Source organism: Meriones unguiculatus, chromosome 16 (assembly GCF_030254825.1).
Source record: "Meriones unguiculatus strain TT.TT164.6M chromosome 16, Bangor_MerUng_6.1, whole genome shotgun sequence".
NCBI classification, from domain to species: Eukaryota; Metazoa; Chordata; class Mammalia; order Rodentia; family Muridae; genus Meriones; species Meriones unguiculatus.
In genome coordinates this window covers 8,613,547-8,639,954 of record NC_083363.1, presented here as the reverse complement: position 1 = coordinate 8,639,954, position 26,408 = coordinate 8,613,547, and the positions used below count along the sequence as shown (strand labels likewise).

The 26,408-nt window shown below is 47.8% G+C and overlaps 1 protein-coding gene across 1 annotated transcript; it reads left to right on the top strand.

Annotated features, from left to right (window-relative positions):
* Window positions 1-1,462: 1,462 nt before the first annotated feature.
* On the top strand, window positions 1,463-25,954 carry Ube2g2 (ubiquitin conjugating enzyme E2 G2). The gene is made up of 6 exons (XM_021630930.2): window positions 1,463-2,059; window positions 10,118-10,153; window positions 10,258-10,303; window positions 21,649-21,767; window positions 23,305-23,445; window positions 24,386-25,954. The coding sequence occupies exons 1-6, from the start codon at window positions 2,017-2,019 to the stop codon at window positions 24,496-24,498; spliced, it is 498 nt and encodes a 165-aa protein (XP_021486605.1). The 5' UTR covers window positions 1,463-2,016; the 3' UTR covers window positions 24,499-25,954.
* The last annotated feature ends 454 nt before the right edge of the window (window positions 25,955-26,408 follow it).

The window sequence follows — 26,408 nt, the reverse complement described above, 5'->3', positions numbered from 1 at the left end:
ACCGACAAAAGAAGATCAGATTTTAGTTAAACCAAAAAATGGCCTCAGCAAAAATACAAAATGGAGCGGGGTGCGTTGGCACATGCCTGTAATCCCAGCACTCTGGGAAGCAGAGGCAGGCGGATCTCTGTGAGTTCAAGGCCAGCCTGGTCTACAAAGGACAGCCAAGGCTATACAGAGAAACCTTGTCTTGAAGCCCCCCCAAAAAAAGAATTTTAAAAATAAAAATAATGGAGGAAACTGCAGTGTTCCCGTCACAGAACGTGACATGAATGATTGCCAGCACAGTTTCTGATCCATTCCTGGTCCCTCTCCCCTCCCCCCGAAATAAAGCTTTGTGCGCAGTCTTTACTGCCTGCCTTTTTTCGGTGCTTTGGTCTGGATTCCCGCCAGAATGGTCCCCTTAGCTCTGCTTACAGCATTCTAGGGCTAGTCACAGCTAACAGCTCTGGACTCCTCCACTTCTCTCCATAAAACGAGCTCTGAAGAACGGACCCACATGGTCAGCTCAATCCCAGCCATAGCACCACTTGGTGGTGCTGCTTTTCTATTTTGTTTTCTTGCTGCTGCTGTGGTCAACTCCTGACAAGCAGCAACTTAAGGGAAATTTATTGTCTCAGGGTTTGAGAGGAGAGAGTCTATGATGATGGTGGGGAAACATAATGGCAGGTGGCTCCAAGTCAGCAGCACACAGCTGCTTGCTCACACTTTAGCTGAACCAGAAGCAGAAACCGAAACCAAGGTGAGTTCTAAATGTCAAGATACGCCCCAACCCCCAAGGGACCCACTTGCTAGGTCTCATCTGTTAAAGGTTTCATTGTCTTCCAAAACTGTGACCATTGTTGAAACATATGGCCTGTTTAGGGCACATCTCACATTTAGTCTCAGGGAATCATGGCTGCCATCATGCCATTTACATGTTGGAACAGCTTGTGTTTCTCCCACACCCAACAAACAGCAGGAGGAACAGGGTGTCCCGAAGGCCAGTTTTTGTTTTGCAGGGAAGCGGTAAGGTTGTGTAATTGTTTATGCTATGTCAAGTAACAGAGCCCTCGGTATTCTTTTTTAAAATGTTAAATGACATGAGCCTAATGCCCCAAATCTCTGAGCTCAGTAGATGGGTGAAGACACAGCTACTTATCTGTACTCAGTGTTCCAGCGGGAACTTTTTCTTTGTCCCGAAGTACCTAGTCCTGGGAAGCCCCTCTGTGTTTTGAGCTGTAGCCCTTCCTGTCCCCTCAGGAGAAAGCGGTTATGCAACCAAGATGCCCAGCATCTACCTGGTATATTCATATGACCAGGAAGAACAGCTGTTTGTTTTGGTTACAGAGAGGGCGGGGATATGGTCCAGGATGTGGACTTCGGGATTACATTCTTCCTTGCGAAACCGAGGTACTTTCTCTTGTTCAAAGTGTCATTCTTCAAATCACGGTGGTCTCAAAGCCGGGTGTGGTGGTGGCGCACGCCTCTTATCCCAGCACCTGGGAGGCAGAGGCAGGCGGGATATCTGTGAGTTCGAGGTCAGCTAGGTCTACACAGCGAGTTCTAGGACAGTCAGAGCTACAAGGGGGAAGGGGATGTGATGTCCTCTCAAGTTTTCACCGCTACGAGTTTGTACAGCTACGAAGGAGGGGCGGGCCAAGCGCAAGGAACGGAGTCTCATTCGGTAACAATCCACGGGACACGTCCTAACCCTTGCAGGGTTTTTCAGGACTAACGAAGGACCACAGGGCGAGCCGCGCGCCTCCGGACTCAGCCCCACCGCGCAGGAAGCGGCCGGCCGAGGAGGTTCTGGAACCCGAGTTCCGTTCCAGAAACCGCGAGCTCTGAAACCGCGAGCGCCAGCCGCCCCACCGGGCCGCCTCTGCCTACACACGTCGGCGCGCCACGTCACCCGCGCGCGCCCCGGATGCACTTCTGGCCGGGGGCGGCGACCCGGAAGCAGCTGCGGGCGCCGGAGCAGGCGGGCGGGACCGGCGCGGATGTGGCGAAGCTGCTGAACGCAGGTTCCGCGGTATGGCGGGGACGGCGTTGAAGAGGCTGATGGCCGAGTATAAGCGTGAGTCGGGCGGCGTCCGCGGTCCCGTCCTCTCCCCTGCGGCTGCCCGCGGCGTCCGCCGGCCCGGGCCAGCATGCCGCGCTGTGTGTGCGGCGCGGTGCGGGCCTCTTGGGCCGGGCTGAGCGAGCCCGCGTGCGGGAGGGCCAGGCTGTGGTCGTCGGCTACGCGCCCCTGTAGGCTGCAGCGGGGCAGGCCCTGGACGCGGGATCGGCCAGCGCGGCCATGGCCCTGCGACCCGGGGCCTGGTCCCTGAACCCCTGTGGGCTGCTCCTCTGCCCTCCCGACAGTTGATGCCGCGGGACGTGCTCAGCGAGTCCCGGGTAGCCCCTGTGAGGTGGTTATGAGGTAGAGGGGAGTTTGGGGAGAAAGTTGAAAGTAAACAAAATAACGACTGGAGCAAAATAAAGTTTCTCGGACACGGGCCTGGGGACTTGTGAAGACCATTTCCTTTTCATCCGGATTTGTGTTTCTGTTTTACGTTTTCAGCCCTGCTTCAAAACTGAGAAACATCATCTTTTTTACAAAAAAAAGGAGGGGGGCTGGGGAACAGCAGTTAGGCTCTGGGACAGGGTTTAAGTTCCAGCTGCTTCTACCCAGCTTTGCTTGTTGAACTTAATTTCCCAAGGGTGTTCACATTAGAAAAAAAAATATTTCCCATCTTCTGTTCTCACAAAAGCCTCAACCATTATTTCAAACATATTGTCACTTAGTTTGCAGTTAAGGTCATGGATCATCTAAATTTGAGACAGGAAAAGAATTTGGCTAAAAGAGTGGACCCTGAAACGGAAAGGCTGGGGAGGAGGTTAGGGTGTTCACAGAGGAGAGGGCTTCACCCGCTGTGGCTGCTTTGAAGAGGAAAAAAGGACAGAGAGCTAAGGGTGGCCCCAGGCTGACAGCCATATGGAACTGAGTTGTGCCAGCAACTTGAATGGACTTGGGTTGCAGCCTCGAAAGGACTCAGCTGTCCTGGCTGGGCCAAAGCCCACTGACACATGGAAACCATGAGGTCATCAATGGATATTGTTTAAGACTGTGGCAACAGTGACAGGAAATCCATCCAGCAGTACCAAGCATGAGGAGTGAGGCCGTTTTTTTCCACGCCCTTGTAATTTGATAAAGGCCCACTGAGTGCTTTTCTTCTTTCATGGCGTAGCTTCTGGCCTGTCCTCTGCGTTTAACACAGTGTATTCCAGTGTTGGGTAGACTCATCAGGAGCTTTGTCTATGGTCAGTCTAGAGCGTCAGTGTTCATACATACCTCATTGTACTGTAGGTTTAGAGGTGAAAGGACCTTGGGTGTGGTTTATTGTTTAAACTTTAAAGTTTTATTGCTCTGTGTGTTTGAGTGTTTTTCTTGCATGTAGGTGAGTGTCCCACGTGAGTCTGGCGCCAGTGGATGTCAGACGATGACATCAGATCCCCTGGGGCTGGAGTTACAGCCGGTTGTGAGCCTCATATGGGTGCTGGACTCGAACCTCGATCTTCTGCCAGAGGAACACTCTTGAGTCATCTCTTCAGCCCTGTTGTTTTTGAGGCTGCCTGATTTCACAGGCAGTTGAATAACAGATACAGCACGGTTCGCCTGTGTCATGTGACAAAAAGAGCCAAGCAAAGACCTTAGACAGCTCTCATGCTCGCTCCCTCTTGTGCAAGTGCAACTTTCCTGAGCATGAAGAGGAGGATATTGGATGTCCTGCTGTCACTTCCCACCCTCTTCCTTTGAGGCAGGGTCTCTCACTGACCCTGGGACTCATCACTTCAGCCAGGATGGCTGCCCCGTCAGCCTCAGAAGTGCTCCTATTTCCAACCTTGCCTCCAGCTCTGGGGTTGCAGGCACTCATGGTAAATAGCCTGCCTCTTTTTCTTCTGAGTGCTGGAACTCAAACTTGGTTCCTCTGCAAAAGCAGTATGTGCTCTTCTGTTCTTCTTAGATAGCCCCACAGTTTTTCTTCTGACTGTGACGGACTCAGGGAGCAGTGGCTCAGGGCTGCTGTAACATTGTCACCACCTGAATAGCTTACCATAACAGAACCATCTCACAGTTTGGAAGTAGAATTAAAAGTTGACTTGTGGCTGGGCTGTGGTCCTTGGCAGGATGGGTTCTGGCTCTCAGCTTCTGGAATGCTGGCTGTTACCTTCTGTTCCTGGGCTGTGTTAGTGTAACTCCTATCTCTCCTGTATCTTCCTGTGGCCATTTTTTCCTGGGTGTGTTGGTATTCAGATTTTCCACTTGAAAAGTCAGCAGTCATTGGTTTAGGGCCCAACTGAGTCAGTATGTTCTTTATTTAACTCTGGTACATCTGCTGAGACCCCATTTCCAGACAGCGTTCCCATTCGGGGTAGACTTGAGATTGTTTTAAAATGGTTATTTTTGTGTATTTATGTGTGGGTGTGCAGAAGTGATGGCCGCCGGCAGGAAATCATTCTCCCCTTCTACAGTGTGGGTCTGAGGAAGCGAGAGCTCAGGTTGGCAGGCTTGGCAGCAAGTGTCTACCCACTGAGTCATCCCTTGGCTTGAATGGGAGGCAGTGCATAATAGTGGGGGCATGAAGTAGAGCAAAGCTGTTTACATAGAAACCAACACAAAAGAAAAGCGGAAAGGCAGCTGAGGGGGTGGGGAGTGGGGAGTGGGGTGGTTGTCCCTTTATTCCCTTTAAGGATCTGCTCTCAGTGACTCCACTCTGTTTGCTCGCCAGGCTTGGTGCTCCTTGCTGTGATGTGCTTGCCTTTTCATAAGCAAGCATTTAGACATACACGGGCATTCCTAAACTGTGAGCCAAAACTCTCCTCTCTGTAAGGTGACCGTCCCAGGCATCTGCTACAGTACTGGCCAGCTCAGTAACGTGCTGTCCATTATGCCTTCCTTGCAAAATAGAGCATGAAGAGTGAGTTAGATTCTTCATCTTCTGCCCAGCACCACCAGGAATTACCAGCACCCTGTGTTACCATTCTTTGTCTTTTCTTCATATTTGTCATTTTATCTCTATACAGTGTATGGCTTTCTTTGGTCTGTCTGTGAGCTTAATGGAAATTATTATTATTACTATTATTATTATTATTATTATTATTTTGGTTTTTCAAGACAGGGTTTCTCTGTGTAACCCTGGCTGTCCTGGGACTCACTTTATAGACCACGCTGGCCTCAAACTCAAAGATCAGCCTACCCCTGCCTCCCGAGTGCTGGGATTAAAGACGTGCACCACCACCCGGCTGCAGTACGTGCTTTTTGTTTTTCTCGCTTTTGCCCTGGAACCTCTTGCTCAGCCTTGTGTCTGTCTCCTTTCCCTTGAAGCTTGTGCCTGCAGTTTACTCTCCTTGCTGAGTGGATTTCTTTTCATGAATGAGCCAGAATTCATCTGTCCTCTGCTGGTAGACACTGAAGTTATTTGCAGTTTGTTTTGTTTGTAGGTACCGTAGCTGTTTGCACTTTTGAAAATCTCTCTGCAGGTGTGCATTCGGACAAGATTCAGGCTCACGGAGCAGTTGAATGACCAGCCATCTGTACCAGATCGGCGAAACTGGCTTTCACTGTGGCTTTCCTAGTGTGTGTCATGGTCCCCCAAGCTGAGTGTCCCGCTGCTTAGGCTTTTTACTTAGACGCTAGCTTTTTGGCTTCATCTTGTCTGGAAGGTGTTAGACGGTATCCTGTGGGTGTGTCAATGACTGTGCGTGAGGCGGCTGCATCCTTTCATGTACACAGGTCGTCTCTGTCTTTCTTGTGAAGTGTCTTGTCTCTGGCAGGCTTTACAAGGGTTGTCTTTTTTTTCGCTTGACTGTAGGATTCTGAATGCTCGGGTGTGTCACATCCAGCCTGTGAATAACAGCATCCTCAGAATTGCCTGCTCTGGGCTCCATCTGTCTCTTTCCCTCCCTGACCCACCCCAGGCAGTACCCATCTGCTTTCACTCACTGTAGTCTTGATAGATCCTTTACCAGGCTTCTCTGCAGTCAGCACCGTTGTTTGGAGATTTGTCCTTGCTGCTGGGACTGGTCAGTGTCCCCTTTACAGCGTCAAGTGATGAAGTGGAACAGGTAGTTATGGCTGTTGTATGAAAGTCCTGGCAGGGTGGAGAAAGATTTCACTATAGTTCCCTGACTAGCCATTTAAGGTGTATGGATTGTTTATTTCTAGTAATTTCCACCAATATTTTGATATTAGACCTCTGTAGACCCTGAACAGCTATAGATAAGGGAGCAGTGACAGTGTCTCTCTTCTTTTTTTAAAGGTTTAATTTTTAATCTGTGCGTATGGTCTTTGCCTGTATGTATGTCTATGTACTGTGTGCGCGCCAGGTGTCTGCAGAAGCCAAACGTGGGAGCTGGCTCTCCTGGAACTGGAGTTGCAGACAGTTGTTACTGCCATATGAGTGTTGGGAACTGAACAAGGGTCCTCTGGAAGAGCAGCCAGTGCTCTTAACTACTGAGTCATCTTTCCAGCTCCGCAGTGTCCCTTCTTAATGTAGAGTGATAGCCCATTGCTGGGTCAGTCAGGCTGCACTGTTTGAACATTTCCAGATGATCCTTGAGATGTTGCCAACTTTTGGCTGTGACAGCAAGACCTGCTGTGAACATTGTGTGCTTGTCTCTGTGGAAATGTGCCTTCATTTCTCTTGCATAAATGCCTGTTTAGTTTTAAAAGGAACCACCCAGTTGTTTGGTGATGTCACCGTCTATTCTCGCCAGCCCAGTGCTCCACTGCTCTGCTGTTTTTTTTTTTTAGAACTTTTCCTCCATCTGTTCAGCTTGTGTTAGTCTTTTAACTTGGACTTCTCTCATGCCTTACAGTGTTGAGTCATGTCAAGCTGACTGGCTGTCTTTTTTGATAAAATGTATAGAGTGTTTATTTTTAATTTGTATTGTTTGTTTCCTTAAGTTGTATCTCCCCTGTGCCCCCTTCCTTTCTTTTTGTTTTCAAGATAGGGTTTTCTGTGTAGCCTGGCTTACTTGGAACTTGCTATGGAGACCAAGTGTGGGAAGGACCTGTTTACCTGAGGCCTCAGCAAGGACACACAGCAGAGGCCGGGTTAGGCCCCGGCCCAGTGAGTTATAGGCAATTGTGAGCTTCCATGTGGGTGTTCCTCCAGGTCCTCAGGAAGAACAGTCAGTGCTGTTAGCCGCTGCGCCATCTCTCCAGCCCCCACCTGTGTGGTTTTGTGTGTGTGTTACCTGGGCACATAGTCTTAAAGTCCGTTGCCTGCAGTTCATCACTGACCAGCAGGTGTCACTGCTGGATAGCGAAGCAGGTGGGATGGTGCTAGCTTCGCAGAGCTTGGTTCTCTAGCATTGCTGGTCTCCAGCTTGCAGGGTGTTCCAGGGACTCACTCCTACAGCTTAGGTACCCTTTGTTTCACAGCATGTGCGTCTTCCTCACCCCCACATCTTAGCTGCTCATAATCTGTCTACGTCCTCTGTCCTGTGTTTTCTTATAAAGGCTTGGCAGGCTGGTTCTGTTACGCATCCTAGTCTTGCTGTGCAGAGCTACAGAGGGAGGGTGTAGAGGTGTGTTGCCAGGGTGTTCTCCCAAGCCTTCTTGACACCTCGTGTCAGCCTCCTCCTCCTTGAAGCTTGTAGACCTCCGACTATACTGGCACTCTGTCCCTTCTTCTGGTCTGGCTTTCTTAATACCTTCCTCTCTTATTCACTTAAAAAAATTTACTGTAATTTTATGAGTGTTTGCCCGCATGTAACCACATGACTACAGTGCCCACAGAGGCTAAAAGAGGGTGCTGAATCCTCTGAAACTGGAGTTACAGACAGTTGTTAGCTGTCTTGTGGGTGCTGGGAACCAAACCTGGGTCCCTGTAAGAGCAGTGAGCTCACTTAATCACGGAGCCATCTCTCTAGCCCCTTGTTCACTTTCCCTCACCAGTGTTTTTACTTCCATTTACTTGTTGTATGTGTTGGGAGTGTGGATGTGCACATACCGTAACATTCATGTGGATATCAGATGACAACTTGTGGGAATCACTTCTCTCGTTCTATCGTTTGTGTCCTGGGCATCAAACTCAGGTCGTCAGGCTTAGCAGCTAGAGCTGTCACCTGCTGAATCTTTCTTCAGTGATGCTGTCTGTTATGTGTCTCTCTAACTATCCCTCTTTTCCTTTTCTGGGGTGATGGCTAGAGGCCTCCAAGATGGTCTGGTGTTACGTTTACATTTGCAGGTTTTCCTGCAGTGCAGCCTCTGGGAAACAAGGTGTTCAAACCTTGGTAATGGTTTGCTTGCCGTTATATGAACAAAGTTGAGGACATACCAAAGTCTGCATGGACTTTGAGCTTCATGCTGGAGTACATCCAGTCCCTTTTGGGTTGTGTAAAGCCCTGACAGAAAGTTTCAGCAGGGTCTGCTATGGTTCCCTGTGTGCTGAATATGTCCATGACAGGATATGCTTTCCATGTTGGACCTTCCTTTCCTCCTCCCTTCCCCTTTTTCTCCCTCCCCCTTTCTTTTCCTTCCACTTCCCCTTTCCACAGCTTTTTAGGCCTAATATACTGCAAAGGGCGACAGAATGGACAGTGAGAAGTACTCCCTGCCTTGAAGTTTGTCAAAGTAGAATTAAGGTTTGTTTTGTGAAGACAAAAGACAACCTCACTCATCTAGCTGTGTTCCTGCTAGGGTGTCCGTGTCTCTCTGTGTCCATGTGTTTGCTCTTAAGTTTCCACTGTGCAAAACTTATGCTCTACCCACAGGTGTGTGGAGAGTAGTTCACTTGTGGATGTTGACTTGGTAACAGCTTGACTGCCTTAGCTTTCTTTGGATGATCTGTTTCTTTGTGTCTGTTCCTTTTGCCTTAATCCTATGTATTAATTTCTGCTTTTTCAGAGACTACCATTTGGCTTTGTAGGTCTCCTGTGTACTTGCTGTCTGGTCTTCTTGATTTTTCTGCCACTCAAATGACAGTGCATTCTGTCCTGATTTTCTTACTGTGTTTTGACTTGTCCTACTGTGGCTGCTGCCTTTTCATTTCATTCACTGTTTTCCAAGTGTGTCCACAGGCTTGATCTTTGTTCCAACATGTTGTATTGATCTGTTGCTCTTTACCACAGCAATATCCAATCGGAGTAACTTTATTAAGCGAAGCACCACTTGTACAGTTGTGAGGCAGTGGCCAGATGGTAGCTGCAAGTTTGAGGCCAGCTTGTGATATACTGAATTCCTGGCCTTTCCAGGTTTTACATAGTGACACTCTGTGTTCAAGTTTTGTTGTTGTTGTTTAAGCTCACATTTTTGGATTTCAAGTACAAGATCAGGATCTAAGGGAGGGCAGTGGGTGGCCCGCATTGTGGTGACTGAGGGCAGTATTGTACATGAGGATGTGATGACATTGAATCAGGAAGCCAGAGAGCAGTTAGCTGCTTTTGTAACCACTGTGGTGTCATACACCAGTGTGACACACACTACCTCATGTCCCCCCCCATGCCTTCTCCCCTTCCCCCCCCCCCCCCCGCTTTCAACGCTTGACTTATAGGGACACACCCAGATCAGAACATGACACAGATAAAAATCATGATGCCAAGAACTGACATGCCACCTGATAGCAGAGCCGGATACCTGGTTACCAGCAGCTATTGGCCTTAAGTAGCTGTGGCGCCACAGTGGGCTCACCTGCCGACGTCGTTCTCAGTGTGGGCAGCTGAGCTTGTGCAGGGTGGTGGCAGGATCAGTAGCCGACCCAGAGAGCGGGAGATTTGGTTTTCCGTCTCCCTGCAGCCTGAGCTTGGCCTCATCTTTTCTGCCCTGTCCCATTCAGAAAAGGCCGTGCCAACTCTTAAAATGATAGGAGTGCATTCAACTAGAGCATACCCAGTTTTAGATCTGTGCTGGCCAGGGGAGCTGGCGTGAGCACTTTGGGGAGGTAGTCCACCTCCCTTTACTCTCACTTTTTACTGCTACAAAGAGCTGACAGCCATGTTGCTTTCAGGCCTGGGCATTCATTTGGGGACCGAGAGCCACCCTTTTTGAAGAAGTATACGCTGTTTATATGATTCACGAAAGTGCTTTACTAAGTGACAATGTAATACACATTCTGTTTGGTAATGGCTCTGTTCTTTAACTTTATAGAATTAACCCTGAATCCTCCAGAAGGAATCGTGGCAGGTAAGGAGTTTGGGTGACTTCATTATGATTTTCTTTAATTGCCAAAGTGGCCTTCCAATTAAGATGTTTTTTTTCTTTTTCTTTTTTTTTTTCTTTCCCTGCAGGCCCTATGAATGAAGAGAATTTTTTTGAATGGGAGGCATTGATCATGTAAGTTAATTGTGTGAATTTCTTTCCTTCCTTTTTTCTTTCTTTTCTTTTCTTTTTTTTTCTTTTTTCTTTTTCTTTTTTTTTTTTTTTTTTTTTGCATGCTCTTTTGGAAACTAGACTTAAGAATCTCTACTCTGAAATGTTTGCTGGGCCCAAGAGGGTCTTGTAGCTTTCAGCTGTTCTCTGGGCAGAAGCCAGGTGAACATGGATCCAAAGGAGATGACAGTGTTTCTTTAGAACCAATAAAAGATTTAGTCACGAATATTAGCAGTTCTGGGTAGTTTTGTCTGTTTGTTTTTAAGACGGAATTTCTTTGTATAGCTGTCCTGGCTGTCCTGGAACTTGTAGACCAGGCTGGCCTCGAACTTGGAAATCCACCAGCCCCTGCCCTCCTGGTCTGTGGTTAAAGGCATGCACCACCACCACCACCCAGCCAAGATGGTGATTTTTAATGCTGGTGCCTTTAGGAGGAAACAGTGCCTTACTTATCTCTTTGCTTTCACGCCATAGACAACATACAGTGTCTGTGTCCCCTGAGCTGTGGGGCTTCTCCCTACCAGAGCAGCATCGGTGTGCTTTGATCTAGTGCAGTCTGACATTGTCTGCCTGGAGAGGGGCAGGTCCCACAGGCTGAGGTTTCTGTGCCCACGACAGCCTCTCTTCAGGCCTAGGCTTTAGTCTGGGTGTCTGAACTCCTGATTAGTTAGAGGTTAGAGTTCATATGACTCCATTATTGAAGGAGCTCCCTGAAACACTTTACTCACATTTACATTTCCTTCCTTCCTTCGACTTATTATTTATACAGTGTTTTGCCTATATGTGAGCCAGCAGGCCAGAAGAAGACACCAGATCTCAGTATAGATGGTTATGAGCCACCATGTGGTTGTTGGGAATTGAACTCAGGACCTTTGGAAGAACAGCCAGTGCTCTTAACCTCTGAGCCATCTCTCCAGCCTACATTCACAGTTTCTTATAGAGTGCTTTCTGGTTTTTTTTTTTTTTTTTTTTTTGGTTTCTCTGTGTAGCCTTGGCTGTCCTCGAACTCACAGAGATCCACCTGTCTCTGCCTCCCTAAGTGTTGGAATTACAGGCCTGCGCCACCACACCTGTCTTTTTTTGTTGTTGTTGTTTTGTTTTGGTTTGGTTTTGGTTTTTGTTTTAATGAGTATATATGTTTTTATGAGTCTGTATGTTTTGGTTACATGTGTATCCAAGGAGCATGTGTAGCATGTGTGCCTGGTCCCTGTGATGGTTAAAAAAAGGTATCAGATTCTCTAGAGCTAGAGTTTTAGACAGTTGTGGATGCTAGGAATTGAACCTGGGTCTTCTACAAGAGCAGCAAATGCTTTTATCTGCTGAGCCATCTCTCCAGCCCCTTAAAAAGGACTTTTGAAGCATACAGACATTCAGTCAGTGAAGAGATTCTGGGCAAGGTCTAGAAGGGTCCTGAGCATAGCTTTGTCCCTCTGGTACTTGGTAGCACATGGTGAGTTCTTGTTCATCCTCTTGTGAGCTGCCCTATGCTGCCTGTCCAGAGGCCCCAACCTCACCCTTAATACCACTGTCTCCTTTCCCTGATGTCCGTTCACAGTGACTCTGGTAGTCTGTGTGGAAGCCCAGCTGGCCTGTCTAGTCAGCGTTCTTGGCTTCCCTTTGTACATTATTGTTCAAAGTCATGAACCGATTCTTCTGGGAGCAGGAAGGTCTTAAAACCAATCATGGGGAAAGTTAAGTCAGGGAATTTTTTTATTGGCCCACTTGGGCAGTCTGGCTAAATATTGAAGGCCTGACCCAGAGAAAGGGCTTAGAAACCAGGAACCATGCTCAGAAGCTAAATAAAACAACGTGTATATTTATCAGTATTTATCTGTATCATAATTTGCAGTGATGGTGATGGTTTAGCCTCAAATAGAATGGGTGGCTTTTCTAGTAGGGAAAAGGTCTCAAAGCAGTAGGTGACCACAGGGACCTGCGGGAACAACAAAGTGAGCATGTGGCTCCTCTTCCAGCTACATTTTGTGATATTTAACTCTTATAGGCCTGTATCATTCTCCTTTCAGCAGGGCCTGGATCTTGGCTTTCAGATGGAAAACAGGGGTACTGTTTCTCCCAGGGGCAACTAGAGCCCTTTAGGGTTAGGCATGAGTGCATTAAGCCAGGGTGTTTCAGTTTAGCCCTTTTAGCATGAGGTCTCTGGTGGCAGCGGAAACTTATGGCGATACCAAAGTATTACAGCTCTTGGTCAAGATGCTTTGCTAGCACAGCAGAGGTATGTGCCAAAGCCCATGTCTGGTCAGCTTGCAGCCAAGACACAGGCCTTTGGAGGCCCAGGCCCAGTGGGCTGGAGGGCAGGCCCATGAGATGCTACCCGGTGGAGGATGAATGATGAATCTCCGACCATCTTGAAGTAAGAAATATCTTACCTTTAATCTTGTGAAATGAAAAGCAATATAAACCCTTGGCAGAGGGAGGGATTTTGAGGGTGAATGTGTTTGATTTGCTGGCATTAGGCCAGGGATATGTAAATGGTCCTATCACAAGAAGAAAAATATAGTACTTAATTATGGGGGGAGGGTTTGGGGGATCTCCAAGTACAATTGAAGGTCACTGCTGGACTAAGATCCTTAGCAGGGTGGGGTATTTCTAGGAATTCCTAATTGATTGTTAGAGCAGTTTCCTTATTAGGAAAGGGTTTGGCCTATAATCTGCCTTGAGGGCTATGTGACCTCCTTACAAGACCTGAAATTACCCAGATCAGGGGATACTCTTAGAACCTCGCTGAGAAAAAGGAGCCTGTCATACCGAGAGCAAATGATTGGCTCTTTAGAGATGACCGACTTGAGCCTTACCCAGCAGAGTCCCTCTGGCATGTTGCTTGGAAAGAGAAACAGAGGGACCCTGAGTCTAGAGTATTCTCTGGTCCAGAGTCAGCCTCTTTAACTTTCTTCTTTCCACCTTAGATGTGCAAGAAAGTGAAGTTAGGTTAATGTATAGAAGCTCCACTCTGTCATCAGTTTCTCATTAGTGGACAAAAGTTTCAGCTAGCTATAGTGTTTCAGGTTGGATTTTGTGGGTTGAGAAGTTCTCTGGAGAAGAGTGTAGGAAAAGGGGTTTGGGATCAGATATGAGCTGTGAGCAAGGCAGAGTTTGTTTATGTGTCTGTGCTTATAGCATATTGGTGCTGCCCCCCCCAACCCCCCTGCATATTTTTGAGACAGGGTTTTGCTAAGTTCACGGGCTGGTCTTAAACTTACTCTTGTGGCCCAGGAAGGCCTTGAACTTTAGAACCATTTTTCTTAGCTTACTGAGTTGTTGGTATTACAGACCTGGCACATTAGTTCCTAAAGTTATACAGGTTGGCTTAGGAAAATTACTGTTAATTTTTGCCAGTGAAGGTTAGACCATGCATGAAGGCTGAGTGAAAGTGAGGAGTTTCGATTGTTTTTTAGTCACGTATCTACCACCTAGAGAAATTACAGCAGGCCTAATGATTGTCATTCCCTAATTTCTTAGGATGTCATGTTCTTTCTAAGTTTTCTGGAGTCTGTACAATGTGGTACAGTTATGCCTTATGTCTTTGAGGGATCTGTTCCAAATTTCTGGTGGATGCTGGAAACCTTGGCTCTAATGATAATAACAAGAGCTAGTAAAATAGGAAAATTGGCCTGGTGTAGTGCTACGGGCTTTTAACCCCAGCACTCGGGAGGAAGAGGCAGTCACATCTCTGAGTTTGAGGCAGGTCTGGTCTACAGAGTGAGTTCCAGGCCAGCCAGAACTATATGAGAGATGCTGTCTCAAAAAAAAAAAAAAAAAAAAAAAAGAGACAAACAAACAGAAAACCAAACAAACCAGAAAACCTGACAGTATTCTATAATAGAAGTTATTTAAACTTAGGAATTATTTCTGGAACTTGCTGATTACTAGATCAGACCTTGGTGAAGCCAAACAAGAGGGATGGTTCTCTTGCTCTTTTGTGGGATGATACAGGTCTGTGGCCAGTGCTGCCCCAAGCCAGGTCATTGCTGTGGGCATGCCAGGTGGAGCTCTGTTTACTTTTCTTTCACTTGCTTTACAGTGCTGGGGATCAAACCCTGGGCCTCCAGCCATGCCCCCACGCCTTGTTTGCTTTTAAAGAAGCAGATGATCATGTGTGTGAACTGATGTGTGACCTGTTTGTTTCATCTGCCATGTCCTTTGTCAACACAGACACACCTGTGCTTGCTCACATGCCATCACTGCAGCCGCGTGCTGTAAGAGCAGCAGTTGTTAGGAGACCTGAAGGGGTCAGGGCTGACAAGTCTGTAGTATTTGAAGGTGTTGGCTCATATGTGTCCACAGTAGATGGGTCAGAAGCTCATTAAAGACCAGCTGAGCTGTCAGTGTGGATTTTAAGAAGTGCAGTGTTGAAAGTCTGTTAACTATTACTAATTTTATATAAACAGTATAAAGTTAAACAAATATTTTGAAAACCTGTCTTAAAAAGTAATTAGAACTGAGTTTTGGGAGAGCACGTTTATGTTTGAATAAGGCTTTTTCGTTAGTGTGGAATTCCCCTGCTTCAAGATCTAGTGACTTTGTGGGTTTTGGGCCTGTTCCAGACCCTTCACAAACAAGAGGCCGTTTACAGATGTTCTTAAAACATCTATCAAGGAATTAACTGTCCTCCTGCGGCTTTTGTCTCACCCTGCTGTTTGGCAGAGAGTTGGCTGGGTTTTTCTTCTTCAGTGACTGGGGGGGCCTCTCCTCCCTCAGACTCCTGCTGGCTTCCAGGCCTCCTATGTCTCTGGTATTTTTGGACACCATGGAAGCCTGATACTGCTGCCTTTGCCATCACTCTGTGTTCATGGCTGGTCACTTTTGATCTGTGTGTAGTTCAAGCACTGACGGCTTTGGATATCCGAGTTCTTGTTTGTAGACATAGGTATATCATTGGTTGTGTTGTCAGTTTGCCATCATGGTGACAAAATACCAGAAAAAAATGTCATAGGAGTCAAGATTCATTTTAGCTCACGTTTCCAGAGGCTTCAGTACATGGCCACTTAGTTCACTGTTTTTGGACTTGAGGTAGAACGTCATGTTTGTGATAGCCTGTGCAGGAGGAAGCTGCTTCCTCGTGGTGGCCAGGAAGCAGGAAGAGAGAAGAGGACCAGTTGGGGACAAGGCACACCCCTCATGACCCATTTCCTCTTAACTTTTTAAGCTTACTCTGTTGAGCTATGAGCTCATAATCAATTCACTCAGTGATGAAGCCGGAACCCTGGTAGCCTGATCGCTTCTTGGTATCGCCAGCTGGGGACCACGTTTTCAACACAGGAGCTTTTGGGGGACACTTCAGGTTTCCTGGAGCTGGTGCTACAGGTGGTTATGAGCTGTCTTGGAACTGAACTCGGTCCTCTGCAAGAACAGCAAGTCCTTAGAGTCACTGGGCCACCTTTCTAGCCGTTTTTGCAGTTTTCTTTAATTGACCATGCTTTAGCATCAGATGTACCCAGGGTTAGAAGCTTTCTTTCATATTTTCTTTTATAAGTTTAATAACTATATTAGCTACTTTTCCATTGCTATAAAATATCCTGACAAAAGCAACTTAAGAGAGAAAGGTTTGCTGGAAAGTGGTTGTACATGCCTTTAATCCCAGCACTTGAGAGGCAGAGTTCAGCCTGGTCTGCAGAGCAAATTCCAGGACAGTGGAGAGCGAGAGAGGGTTTACTTTTGGCTCACAGTTTGAAGGTATGCACAGTCTTTATGGTGGCAAGTCATGGCAGCAGGAGTGTGAGACAACTAGTCACGTCACCTCCATAGTCTGGGAGCGGAGAGTAATGAATGTTCATGTTTAACACCCCCTCCCACTTTAAAGCTTTATTTGTATGTGCGAGTGTTTTGTTTATACTATGCATGTGTGTATACCACATGTAATACAGTGGAGGTCTGGGGAATTGGTTCTCTTGGGACTGGAATTAGGATGGTGAGCCATCATGTGAGTACTGGGAATTGAACCTGGGTCCTGGAAGAGCAATAAGGGCTCTAAACCGCTGAGCCATCTCTCCACCCCTTAACTTTCTTTTATTCCTATGGCTGTTAGGGTTGGGTCTCCCCATCTCAGTTAACCTAATCCAGATAAACCCAAACAGGCAGACCCAGAGGCTTACCTTGTAAGTAATTTTAGGTTTTTGTCAGGTTGATGAGGAGTGTTAACTATCCCTGGAGCTTGCAGCTCTCTAAGCTCCATCCTTGCTCCTGTTCAGTTAGTTTTAGGTATAGAGTGACGTTTAGGAGTCAGTCTTCACTCTGTGCCTGTGGCTCTCCACTTTCCTCAACCCTTTTCTTAAATTCCCAATGAGCAATCTTGGCATCTGTGTCAAAATCAATATAGTCCATGGTGCAGTGGCTTAGTTTTTTACTTCATATTTCATTGATCTGTGCCCATCCTTGTGCCAACTGTGGTTGTTTCAGGGTTAGTTTTACAGTTGGCAAATGAGTCCTCCATCCTTGTTCTTTCTGTTAGACTTCACACTGTTCCAGGTGCCATGAATTCCCTACACATGTCCTTTTGGTAGTATTCCTGCTGGGCTTTTATTGAATCATCAGATCAGTTTGTAAGAATGTTGCTGCCTCAGTAACATTGTGCTCCGCTCTGTAAGTATGCGGTGTTTGTTTATTCCATGTTTTCATTTCCATCACTCACACCATGATACAATTTTAACTCTAAAGTAATCCACTTTTGTTGTTAGAGTTTGTGCACTTGCACACAGAGGAAACCCTGCAGAACCACACTGCTCCATCTTCTCAGGGAAGGGTGCAGGATGAAGGAGGTGCTTGCTTTTTTTGCTGACATGTCTGTTTTTTGATATTTTCCACCATGAGTAAGGTTATCATTTATGTTAGGCAAGTGATCCTCTATGTTAGAATTTGTTGTGAAGTTCTTATAGTTGACAGACTTACTTAGTGCCTTTCAGATAGAGTGTGGGTACATTTAAGGGTTTTTTTTGTGTGCGTGTTTTAAGCAGTATTGTAAAAACATTAGGATGTGGCTGTTACTTCTTGGACAGTATTATTGTCCAATACTTGAAATTATAATATGGAACAAATCCTGTGTGTTACTACCCTGGTTCTGGTGGGGGAGGGGTCTTTTAAATACAGAAGAATCAGGGTGTCCCTGCCTGTCCATGTTGCTAGGACAACAGTGGTACATGTGGTCCCTTTTTCTAGTCACAGCTTCCAGCTGTGTCCTGTTGCCAACAAGGTATTACATTATGGGAGCAGACAGGTTTCTCATGATGCCTGCTGCCTAGGCAGCCACTCCCATCAGCCCGGTGTGTGGCCAGGTGTGTGGTGGTGCAGCCCCTTCGTCACATGTTGTGGGCCCTGGTGAGGGAGAAGCAGCTGGGAGAAGCCTTTGTTGAACTGTGGAGTGGAGCACACAGTGTCGGGGTTGCACAGGGACTTTTAGGGAGGGTGTTTGTGTGTTTGCCCAGTTTTTGTATGTTGTTCAGACTAGCAATTTTTAGTAATTCGTTCTGGTTCTGAGCTCCCAGAAGAGAGGGGCCGCCTACTATTTTAACACTTCATCAGTTACAGTGGTGTGGGACAGTCTGCTGTCTGCTGTGACACTTGATGAAGAGAACAGCAAAGCAGAGTCTCTAACGCTTCCTGCCCTGGGATTAGTGTCAGACTGCTCCCAAAAGCCTTCAGTATCAGGAGGCTGCCCTGACCCTCTGCCTTCCAGGCAGGCTTCACCCTGCAACATGTAAAAATGAAAGTCATGTTCTTGCTGCAGTCTGGTGTTTACAGGTGTGTTGCTGATGTTGTCTGAGGCAGCGCTGGAGAACAGGCAGGAATGGCAGTCACTGGTGATCATCTTCCACATCTGTTTCTTTCACAGACAAAGGAAGAAGCAGTGACTGGGCATGGTGGCGCACACCTTTGTTAGTGCCAGGGCTCAGGGAGGCAGAGGCAGGCGGGTCTCTTGAGTTGAGGCCAGCCTGGTCTACAAAGCAAATCCAGGACAGCCAAGGCTTGTCTTGAAAAAAAAAAAAAAAAAAAAAAAAAACAAAGTAAAAAACGAAAGAAAGAAAGAAAGAAGAAAGCAGCAGTGAAGCCGTTAAAGAGGCATTCCAAGGGAAACGGGTTGTAACGATACTCGATACTCGGGTGGTCTGCCGGGAAGTACAGGTTAGGTGTGTTTGCAGATAGTAGATGGAAGTTGTTGTAGGCACCAGAGTTGGTGTGTGCTTTGAGTGTTTCGCTTGTCCAAAAGCTCTGTTCTCTCTCTGTCCTGGGGCAGGGAGCTTCTCTGTGGCTTTTCCCACCCTGGCAGGCATGTCTCTGCACACAGTTTGCCCCCTGCATACCTGTCCAAGTGGCAGTCATGCTGGAAAGGAGAAAGAAACCCCAGTTTAAACCAGCAGTAAGCCCGAGTATTCGCAAACAGCTCTGCTATTTAAGATGTGGGCGCACTTGAGGAAATGTTGGGTCATGCTTCTGATGCTATGAACAATCCAGACTTTTTTTTTTTTTTTTTTTTTTAAAGAAAGCCCCATTATGAGAAACAAAAGACCTGTTATCAAAGCATTGAGCAAATGGCATGTAGCTCATTCCAGGGACACTACCCATTCTATTCTCACTCTAGACTCAGAGGTGCCAGCCCTACAGGCTCTCTCCTCTGTCTTAGTCAGACTGTGTCTGGGTCTGTCGCTCTCCTTTTGAGGCAGGATTTCTCTGTATGTCCTCCTGGCTGGCTTGGAACTCTCTATATAGACCAGGCTGGACTCAAACTCGCAGAGGCCTGCCTGCCTCTGCCTCCCAAGTGCTGGGATGCATAGTGTGCACCTCCATGCCTGGCTGGCAGGGTTACTTCAATACAGTGTCTCTGTTTATTCAGGCTTCTCACTACAGTGTTAGCGGCTACACTGTGCACCCCCCAGCTTTGCTCAGCAGTAAAATAGCAGCAGTGCCCGTGACCTCCGTGATTCCGAAAGCTGGGGAGTGCTGATAGGTGACAGTTACCCAGCCTAAGTGCTCGACAGCTCTGACTTGGGAGGGAAAGCTCAGGGTCCATCCAGGCCCCTGCAGCATGAGAGAGGAAAACTCAGCTGGGCCACACCCTATGAAGGCGGCTATGCTGCTGCTTCCCAGGGCATCCTCTGCCCTGGCCTGGTGCCAGGACCCCAGGGGACTGTCAGGCAGCATGTCATCTCTCCAAGCAGAAGAGCTATTCACTGTTGTTTTTGAAGTAGCACAGGATCACTTTCCAGAGTCAGGACTTGTCACTGAGAAAAACTTGGCTTAACAAGACACTGCATTGTTCTTTCGAAGCCCTGGGTGTGACTGCAAATGAAATTAAAGCTTTTTCTTTTTTCTTTTGGTCTTGCTCTCTTAATTGTGGAGATAAAATAGTGCAGGTAGCGTTTTATAGATCTGTGTATCACTGGTCTAAAATAAACTTTACCAAACTTTAAGCAGATTTGTACTGTCATTTTTTTGTGGAGGTGTTTCATCTGAGTGTGAGGTGTATGTGTGTATACGTGTGTGTACGCATAAATGTGTGCAAATGCATATCTGTGCTGCATGCACGTGGAGGCTAGAGACCAGCCTCAGATGTTCATCAGGATATCTGTCTGGCTTGTTTTTTGGGGACAAAAGGACTCTCCATGGCCTTCGGCTGCTGATTTGGGGAGGCTAGTCACAGTGAGCGGAGGGGATCCGCCTGGCCCCACCTCTCTGGTGTCTGGCTTGAGAGCCTAAACTACCACACTTGCCTGTTTACGGCAGACCTGGAGCTTGCATCCTGGTTTTCATGCTGGCACAACAAGCACTTTGTAGACTGAGTTATTTACCTCAACCCGTGTTTGCTTTCTCCCCAGATTTATTGTTTATTATTTTTACTATGTGTGTGCACGCTCATGTGTGTGAACATGAGTGGCAATGCCCACAGAGGCCAGAGGAGTTAGAGTTGAATCCCCCTGTGGCTGCAGTTACAGATGACTGCAAGCTGCCCCGTGTGGTGCTGAGAACCAAACTCTGATTCTCTGTAAAGAGTAATATGTGTTCTTAACAGCTGAGCCACCCCTCCCCTCGCCACCCCACCTTCTCGTTACTGTTTTGAGACAAGATCATGTACAAATCGGGTTGCCTTAGACATTCGTCACAACCACACCCAGATAAGTTTGTACTTTGAGAAGAATCTCCCCTAGTACGTAAGCATGGCCTTTGAATCAATGTCTTCTCATTTTCCCCTGTGTAAGTGTCTTGGACTCTGTGGGGAGCTACGGGATCTAACATGGATCCTGTCTGTGGGAACCCAGGCCTTATCCCTGTGAGCTGTTCTTTGTTTTAGACCTACTGCTACAGGGAGGCAGGCCTGTTTGTTTTTCTAAACATGTATTTTAGTTTTTAAATATTTTTTTCTGTACTCTTCAGGCTGGTCTCCAACTTGAAAGCCTCCTGCCTCTGCCTCGAGCGTGTGCATGGAGTGTAGGATGGCAAGTGTGTGCCAGCACGCCTTCTTCAGAGCTGTACATGCAGGGCCTGGTTCCTGCAGACAGCGTGAATAGTACAAGGCTTGCCCTTCACTATGTGGTGTCCTTTCCGAGGTGATAGCTCCCATGCTAGCATTGGAAGCTGTCAGCCAGCACTTCTGCCTTACTGAGTTTATGTGGTGGACAATTCCACAGCCTTTTGAACTGCGGATATGCGTTATATTAGTAAGATTTGGAAGGAAGGAGTTGGTCTCCGGCAGTATCCCTATCCCATCTCCCTGCCTTCGGGTCTCAGTCAGTGTCAAGGCTCTAGATTTGAGCAGTACTTTAATGGCTTGCACCATTTCGGCTGTTTACATGCCAGGAGATGTTTGGTACAGGTTGGCGTCTTAGGGCCAGGAGGGGTTGCAGTGGCCTAGGCTGCATAAGTTGAGGATCACGTGTGTGCCCTGTCTGTCTGAAGATTACAAAGTTACATCTTAGACATATTTGCAAATTCAGAATATCTCTTGAAATATATTCCTTAGCTCCTCATCCCTACGCACAAAGACTCTCTATTGCTGTCTGCCAAAATTCACACTTTGCTCCCCATAGGAGCTGGACCTCATGCTGTCAGTCACCTCCCCAGGACCCACAGTGTGCTTGAGTGTCTCTGTGATACAATTGTTGTGCAAAGCTGTGCTGCCTGTGGTTTGGCCTGTGTTTGTACCTCAGGTCTAAGATGGCTGAAAAGGGACAAGGTGGACTCTGCAGCTAGAGGAGAACAGTGCTTCATTTAGATCTTCCAGGTGCCCTTGTAGGCAGTGATAGTGTCCTCCCACTTCTGTGTCGAGGCTGCCATGGCAAACGTATATATTTCCTAACTTGCAGGGGCCCTGAAGACACTTGCTTTGAGTTTGGTGTTTTTCCTGCCATCCTGAGTTTCCCACTTGACTACCCCTTGAGTCCTCCGAAGATGAGATTTACCTGCGAGATGTTCCATCCCAACAGTAAGTGCCTGTGCATGTGGCTGACAGGGCAGCAGATGCTTCACTGTTAAGAAGGGGCAGGGAGGTCCTACTGGCACATGGACGCGGCAGGCCAGTATTGTACACACATTTCTACAGTGGCTGCTCACTGTTAAACTGTGGCAAATGAGTTGTAGTGTAAGCACTAGGATTTCCATTTTGAAGGTCAGCTTAATGGGGTGGGGTGTTTGAATTTAACACGGGCTCTTTGGCCCAGCCATCCTGTGTTAATGGGCTTACCAGAACTTTCAGGCCCTGAGTGCTTTGTGTCCGACATTGGCCTTTGTCACAGTGTCCTTTTTAATGGTGGAAATTTGGAGTTGTGCTAGAGAGGTGGTGTAGTGGTTAAAACCACTTGTTGCTCTTGCGGAGGAACCAGACTTGGTTCTCTGCACCCACATCATTGCTCACAGCCAAGGCTCCAAAGAACCTGATACCCTCTCTTGTCCTCTCTGGAACCAGGTTCTGTGTGGTGCACAGACATACATACAACAAAACACTCACATACATTAAAAAGCTGGAGGCAGCTCCGTCTTTCCACAGCAGAGTAAAGGGAATGCTGTAGTTAGACTGGCTATTGATACTGCAGACCAGTTAGGAATCCCTAGCCGTGGCGTGGTGATGCACTCGGGGTTAGTGGGGGAGTGTCTGTGCCGTGTTGACTGGGAAGTAGCTTAGTACTCAGTAGTGCTCTGAGTTTCAACTTGGAACAGTTTGTGCATGTGTGTCTGGAAGGTGGCACAATAATACTGTCACTGACTATACCTCATTGGGATTTATCTTATTTTATTTCTTCCTTTTATAAGTAGGTATACCTAAGAGAAATTTGACGAGTGAGGTGCTTGATAGAGGTTTCATATTACAGGATGGCCTTGAACTCCTGATTTTCCTGTCTCTGTCTCCCAAGTGCTAGAGTCTATGCATGTGTGCCCATACATTTGATACCAGGTTTTTCTAAAACTTACTTCAATTTTATTTTACATGTATGGGTGTTTTGCTTGTATATATGTTTCTGTAACATGTTCATGGTGCCCACAAAGGCCAGAAGACTGAGTCAAATCCCCTGGAATTGGAACTAAGCATGGTTCTGAGTCATCATCTGGGTGCTGGAAATTGAAGCTTGGTTCTCTGGAAAAGCAGTGAACACTTAACTGCTGAGCTGCCTCTCCAGCCCAGAGAGATGTCTTTTTATTTGTAAAAATAATTTCGAACTGGGTATTGTTACTGAATTGCCCCCTTTCTCTCCACGTAAGTAGTTCAGTTGCCTTGCCACATGGACGTGGATCTTAGTCACGGGTGTGGCCCTGCCACCTGACTTGGGGATTTCTAAAAACCTGCTCTGCAGAGCCCTCTGAAGAATCTTCATCATCTTGTCAGTGACCACAGGACCTGCTCGGCACCGGACAGGTCTGGCTTGCTGCGGGCAGGCCCCTCTGTGCCAACAGGAAGCATTCTGTTTCAGCTGTGCAAACAGTTGGCACCATCTCTGGGCTCACATGGCTGCCTCTGACTTTTGCAGTCTATCCTGACGGGAGAGTCTGCATCTCCATCCTGCATGCCCCGGGTGATGATCCCATGGGCTATGAGAGCAGCGCTGAGCGGTGGAGCCCTGTGCAGAGTGTAGAGAAGATCCTACTTTCAGTGGTGAGCATGCTGGCAGGTGAGCCTTTGCATTCTATTTTCTGTTGTAGGAGGTCTGTACTTTCCCAAGTGTGAGCATACTCCCATGGTTACATACTGTGTAAGATATGCCAGTACCCCCAGCGTGTTGACCACAGTTTACTATTCTCTGTTCTTTGGTATTTTGATTTATCGGGACTCCACTGAGTGTCACAGTACAGGGGTAATAACACAGTAGACACTCCAGTGTGATGTCCCCATAATTTCAAGGAATTTGAAAACCCAGTAATAGTTATTGGCCCTTGTGGTCAACTTGACCTGCAGAAGAAACACTGTTCTGGGCTGCTTTGGAATGAGTTGGGACACTAGGGTGGACAGGGAGGAAGGGAAAGGCATTTGGGGCTAAGGATCAGCTGGACAGGGCCAGGAGCCTAGTGGACAGCCCTGGGGGTTGCATTGGATGCCACACTGTGGCAGTTGTGCCTTAGAAAGACCATTGTGTGGAGCTGGTGGATGCTGGGATTGGAATAGGAATAAAGCATTTGACTGCAAAGCCTGGCATTCAGACACTAGGACATTCCCAGCCAAGAGAGTGGGTGAGTTTGGAGGGGCTGGAGGGTACAGGTCCTCAGACCCCCTCAGTTGGTGTGTGAGAACTTGTGTCACTGACCTGAGCACAGGGTGCAATGTCTGAGGAGGTACAGAGGAAGCAGGATTCAGACAAGAGAAGTTTGAGGTGTGTAAGAAATAAAGGGGTTCCTGTCCACTAAGGGAGCTGCCCCAGGTTGCTGGTGAGGAAGAGCTAATGATTTGAGGGTCAGTGCGCTCCTTGTGCCAGTCTCCCCCTCCCTTCCTGAGGCGGAAGGCCCTGGCTTGTTGGAAGTCCACTTTCCAACCCAGAATGATCTTTGAAAGGTCCGAGGCGCTCTGAGATGAAAGGGAGCTACTTACCCTTTCATTCACGGTTTCCTTCTTTTCAGAGCCCAATGATGAGAGTGGGGCGAATGTAGATGCTTCCAAGATGTGGCGGGATGACCGTGAGCAGTTCTACAAGATCGCCAAGCAGATCGTACAGAAGTCTCTGGGGCTCTGAGACCACACCTGTGTGCACACTGAGCAGTCCAGCGCTGTCCTCCAGAACACTTGGCAACAGTGCTGCCATGCCGACACCAACACGGGCAACTGCAGAGCCACAGCACCTATGTTCCTTCCTTTCCACCCCAGACAGGCAGCTCCTCTGAAATCATGACTGGAATATTGACAGCTGCTGCGCTGCAAAAGACTCCTCCTGCCGCGCCTCAGGGAGGGGTCCAGGCTGTCCTCACTACCTCTCCCAGCCATGGGGTCCTCAGCGCTGCTCCTTCCTGCAGTTGTTGAGGGCCTGCCTCAGTCATCTGCCAGGGACTGCTGGTACCAATGCTGCTCCTTCTGAGGACATGGGACCTTGGAAAAAGCAATGTGGGCCTGCTGTCCCTGCCTCTCAGACCCAGGTGTCACAGGAAGCATTCTGAGCTTCTTTTGACACTTTGCACTTACAGCCTAGGTTGCCTTTGGCATGGTGACAGAGGCTTGCTGTGTGCATTACAGGTGTCACCGTAGCCCCCTCCAGGGGATGCTTTGTAAATGGGTTCATGAGAAGAGACATGGGTCACCAAGACTGCTGCTTTTCCTGGTGGCATCCATGTCTGGGTCATGGGTGCACATGAGAGCAGCCGGGGACTTGCCGAGCTTTCGTGTGGGTCTGACCTGGGGGTTCTGTTTATACATTGTGGTTGCACCAGGTTTAGCTCTAGAATCACATTGTTCTTCACTGTCAGGGCTGGAAGGGAATGTGCCACTAGGTGCTCAGCAGAGGTGCGCCTTCTGAATTGGCGGGGCTGGGAAGCGGCTGTGCTGCTGGCCAGGGGAGGAGGGTCTCTAACAGCAGGACCGTGCTGAGCAACTGCCCGAGTAGGCCCACAAGCAATAACAGATCTTCAGTGTAAGTGGATGCTTGGCCTTTTCTAAACAGGTTAAACATGAGTTTCTATTTTTAAAATGCAGCTCATCTGTGGGCGGTGCAGCAGATCTCACTGCACAGTCTCTGCTTCCCCCCCTCCCCCCTTGCCCACATGTCAGTGGCCAGCGCTGTGCATGTTTCATGGTGTTAATAGTTCCCAGCTCTGGGGCTCCAGCTGGCACCTGTGGGGACCTTGTGCTTTCCTTCTCCAAGGGGTGTGTGTGTGTAGGGGGGGTCTATTTCTTTTGGTAACGCAGCAGAATTCGGTGTTGGGAGTTGTAGGAGAAGGGGCTTGTACCGAAATAGTATTTGTATGCCACTGAGAAGAAGCCCTCTCTGTAAAGAGGTGCTCTGTGGGGGGGCACCACGCGCAGTGTCCACAGGGCATGTTGCCACCCCAGGCCTCCCTGGCAAGTGGGGGAGGAAGAGAGGCAGTCTCTTCAAAAAACAAAGTATTTTTATTCATTTGTATTTATTAAATGAAAAAAGATTCTCTGCTGTCCCTCTTCTGTGGTGGACTTTAATTGCTGTTAAATAAAATTGTATATCCATCGTCACAGTGTCCTCCTCTGTTCTCATACAATCTTTGGGAACCTGAGCCTGGGTCACCTTCCAGAGCTGGTTGGAGGGTGCCAAGTGGCTCATGTTTTCCTCTGTCTATGTCCTGTCCCCTGATCTCTCCAGGACTGGATGTTCCTTCCCTCTGGTACATGGCAGGACTCAGGAACCTGTGTATTTGGATGTGAGGCATGTGTGTGTTTGCTAACCTCTTAATTGTGGAAAGTTTTGTGAGTTGGTGGTCCAAGGTGGTCACTAGCAGGCATCAGAAGGTTCTTTGCTGTGGGGTCATAGCTTATTCTTGCCATATCTTAACACGGGCATTCACCATGTAGCCCAGGCTGGACTTGAAGTGGACCTAGCTGCCTCTGCCTAAGTACTGACCGGGGTTAAAGGCTTGGGTCACCACACCTGGCATTTCAGCTTACTCTTGAGGCACTGCTGCA

Bases quoted from the DNA above. Each gene is read 5' to 3' on its own strand.
- Ube2g2 (XM_021630930.2), top strand. From the start codon at position 2,017: ATGGCGGGGACGGCGTTGAAGAGGCTGATGGCCGAGTATAAGC. The intron at 10,304-21,648 runs GTAAGTTAATTG...CCTAACTTGCAG, and splicing joins GAATGGGAGGCATTGATCAT to GGGCCCTGAAGACACTTGCT. The intron at 23,446-24,385 runs GTGAGCCTTTGC...CCTTCTTTTCAG, and splicing joins AGTGGTGAGCATGCTGGCAG to AGCCCAATGATGAGAGTGGG.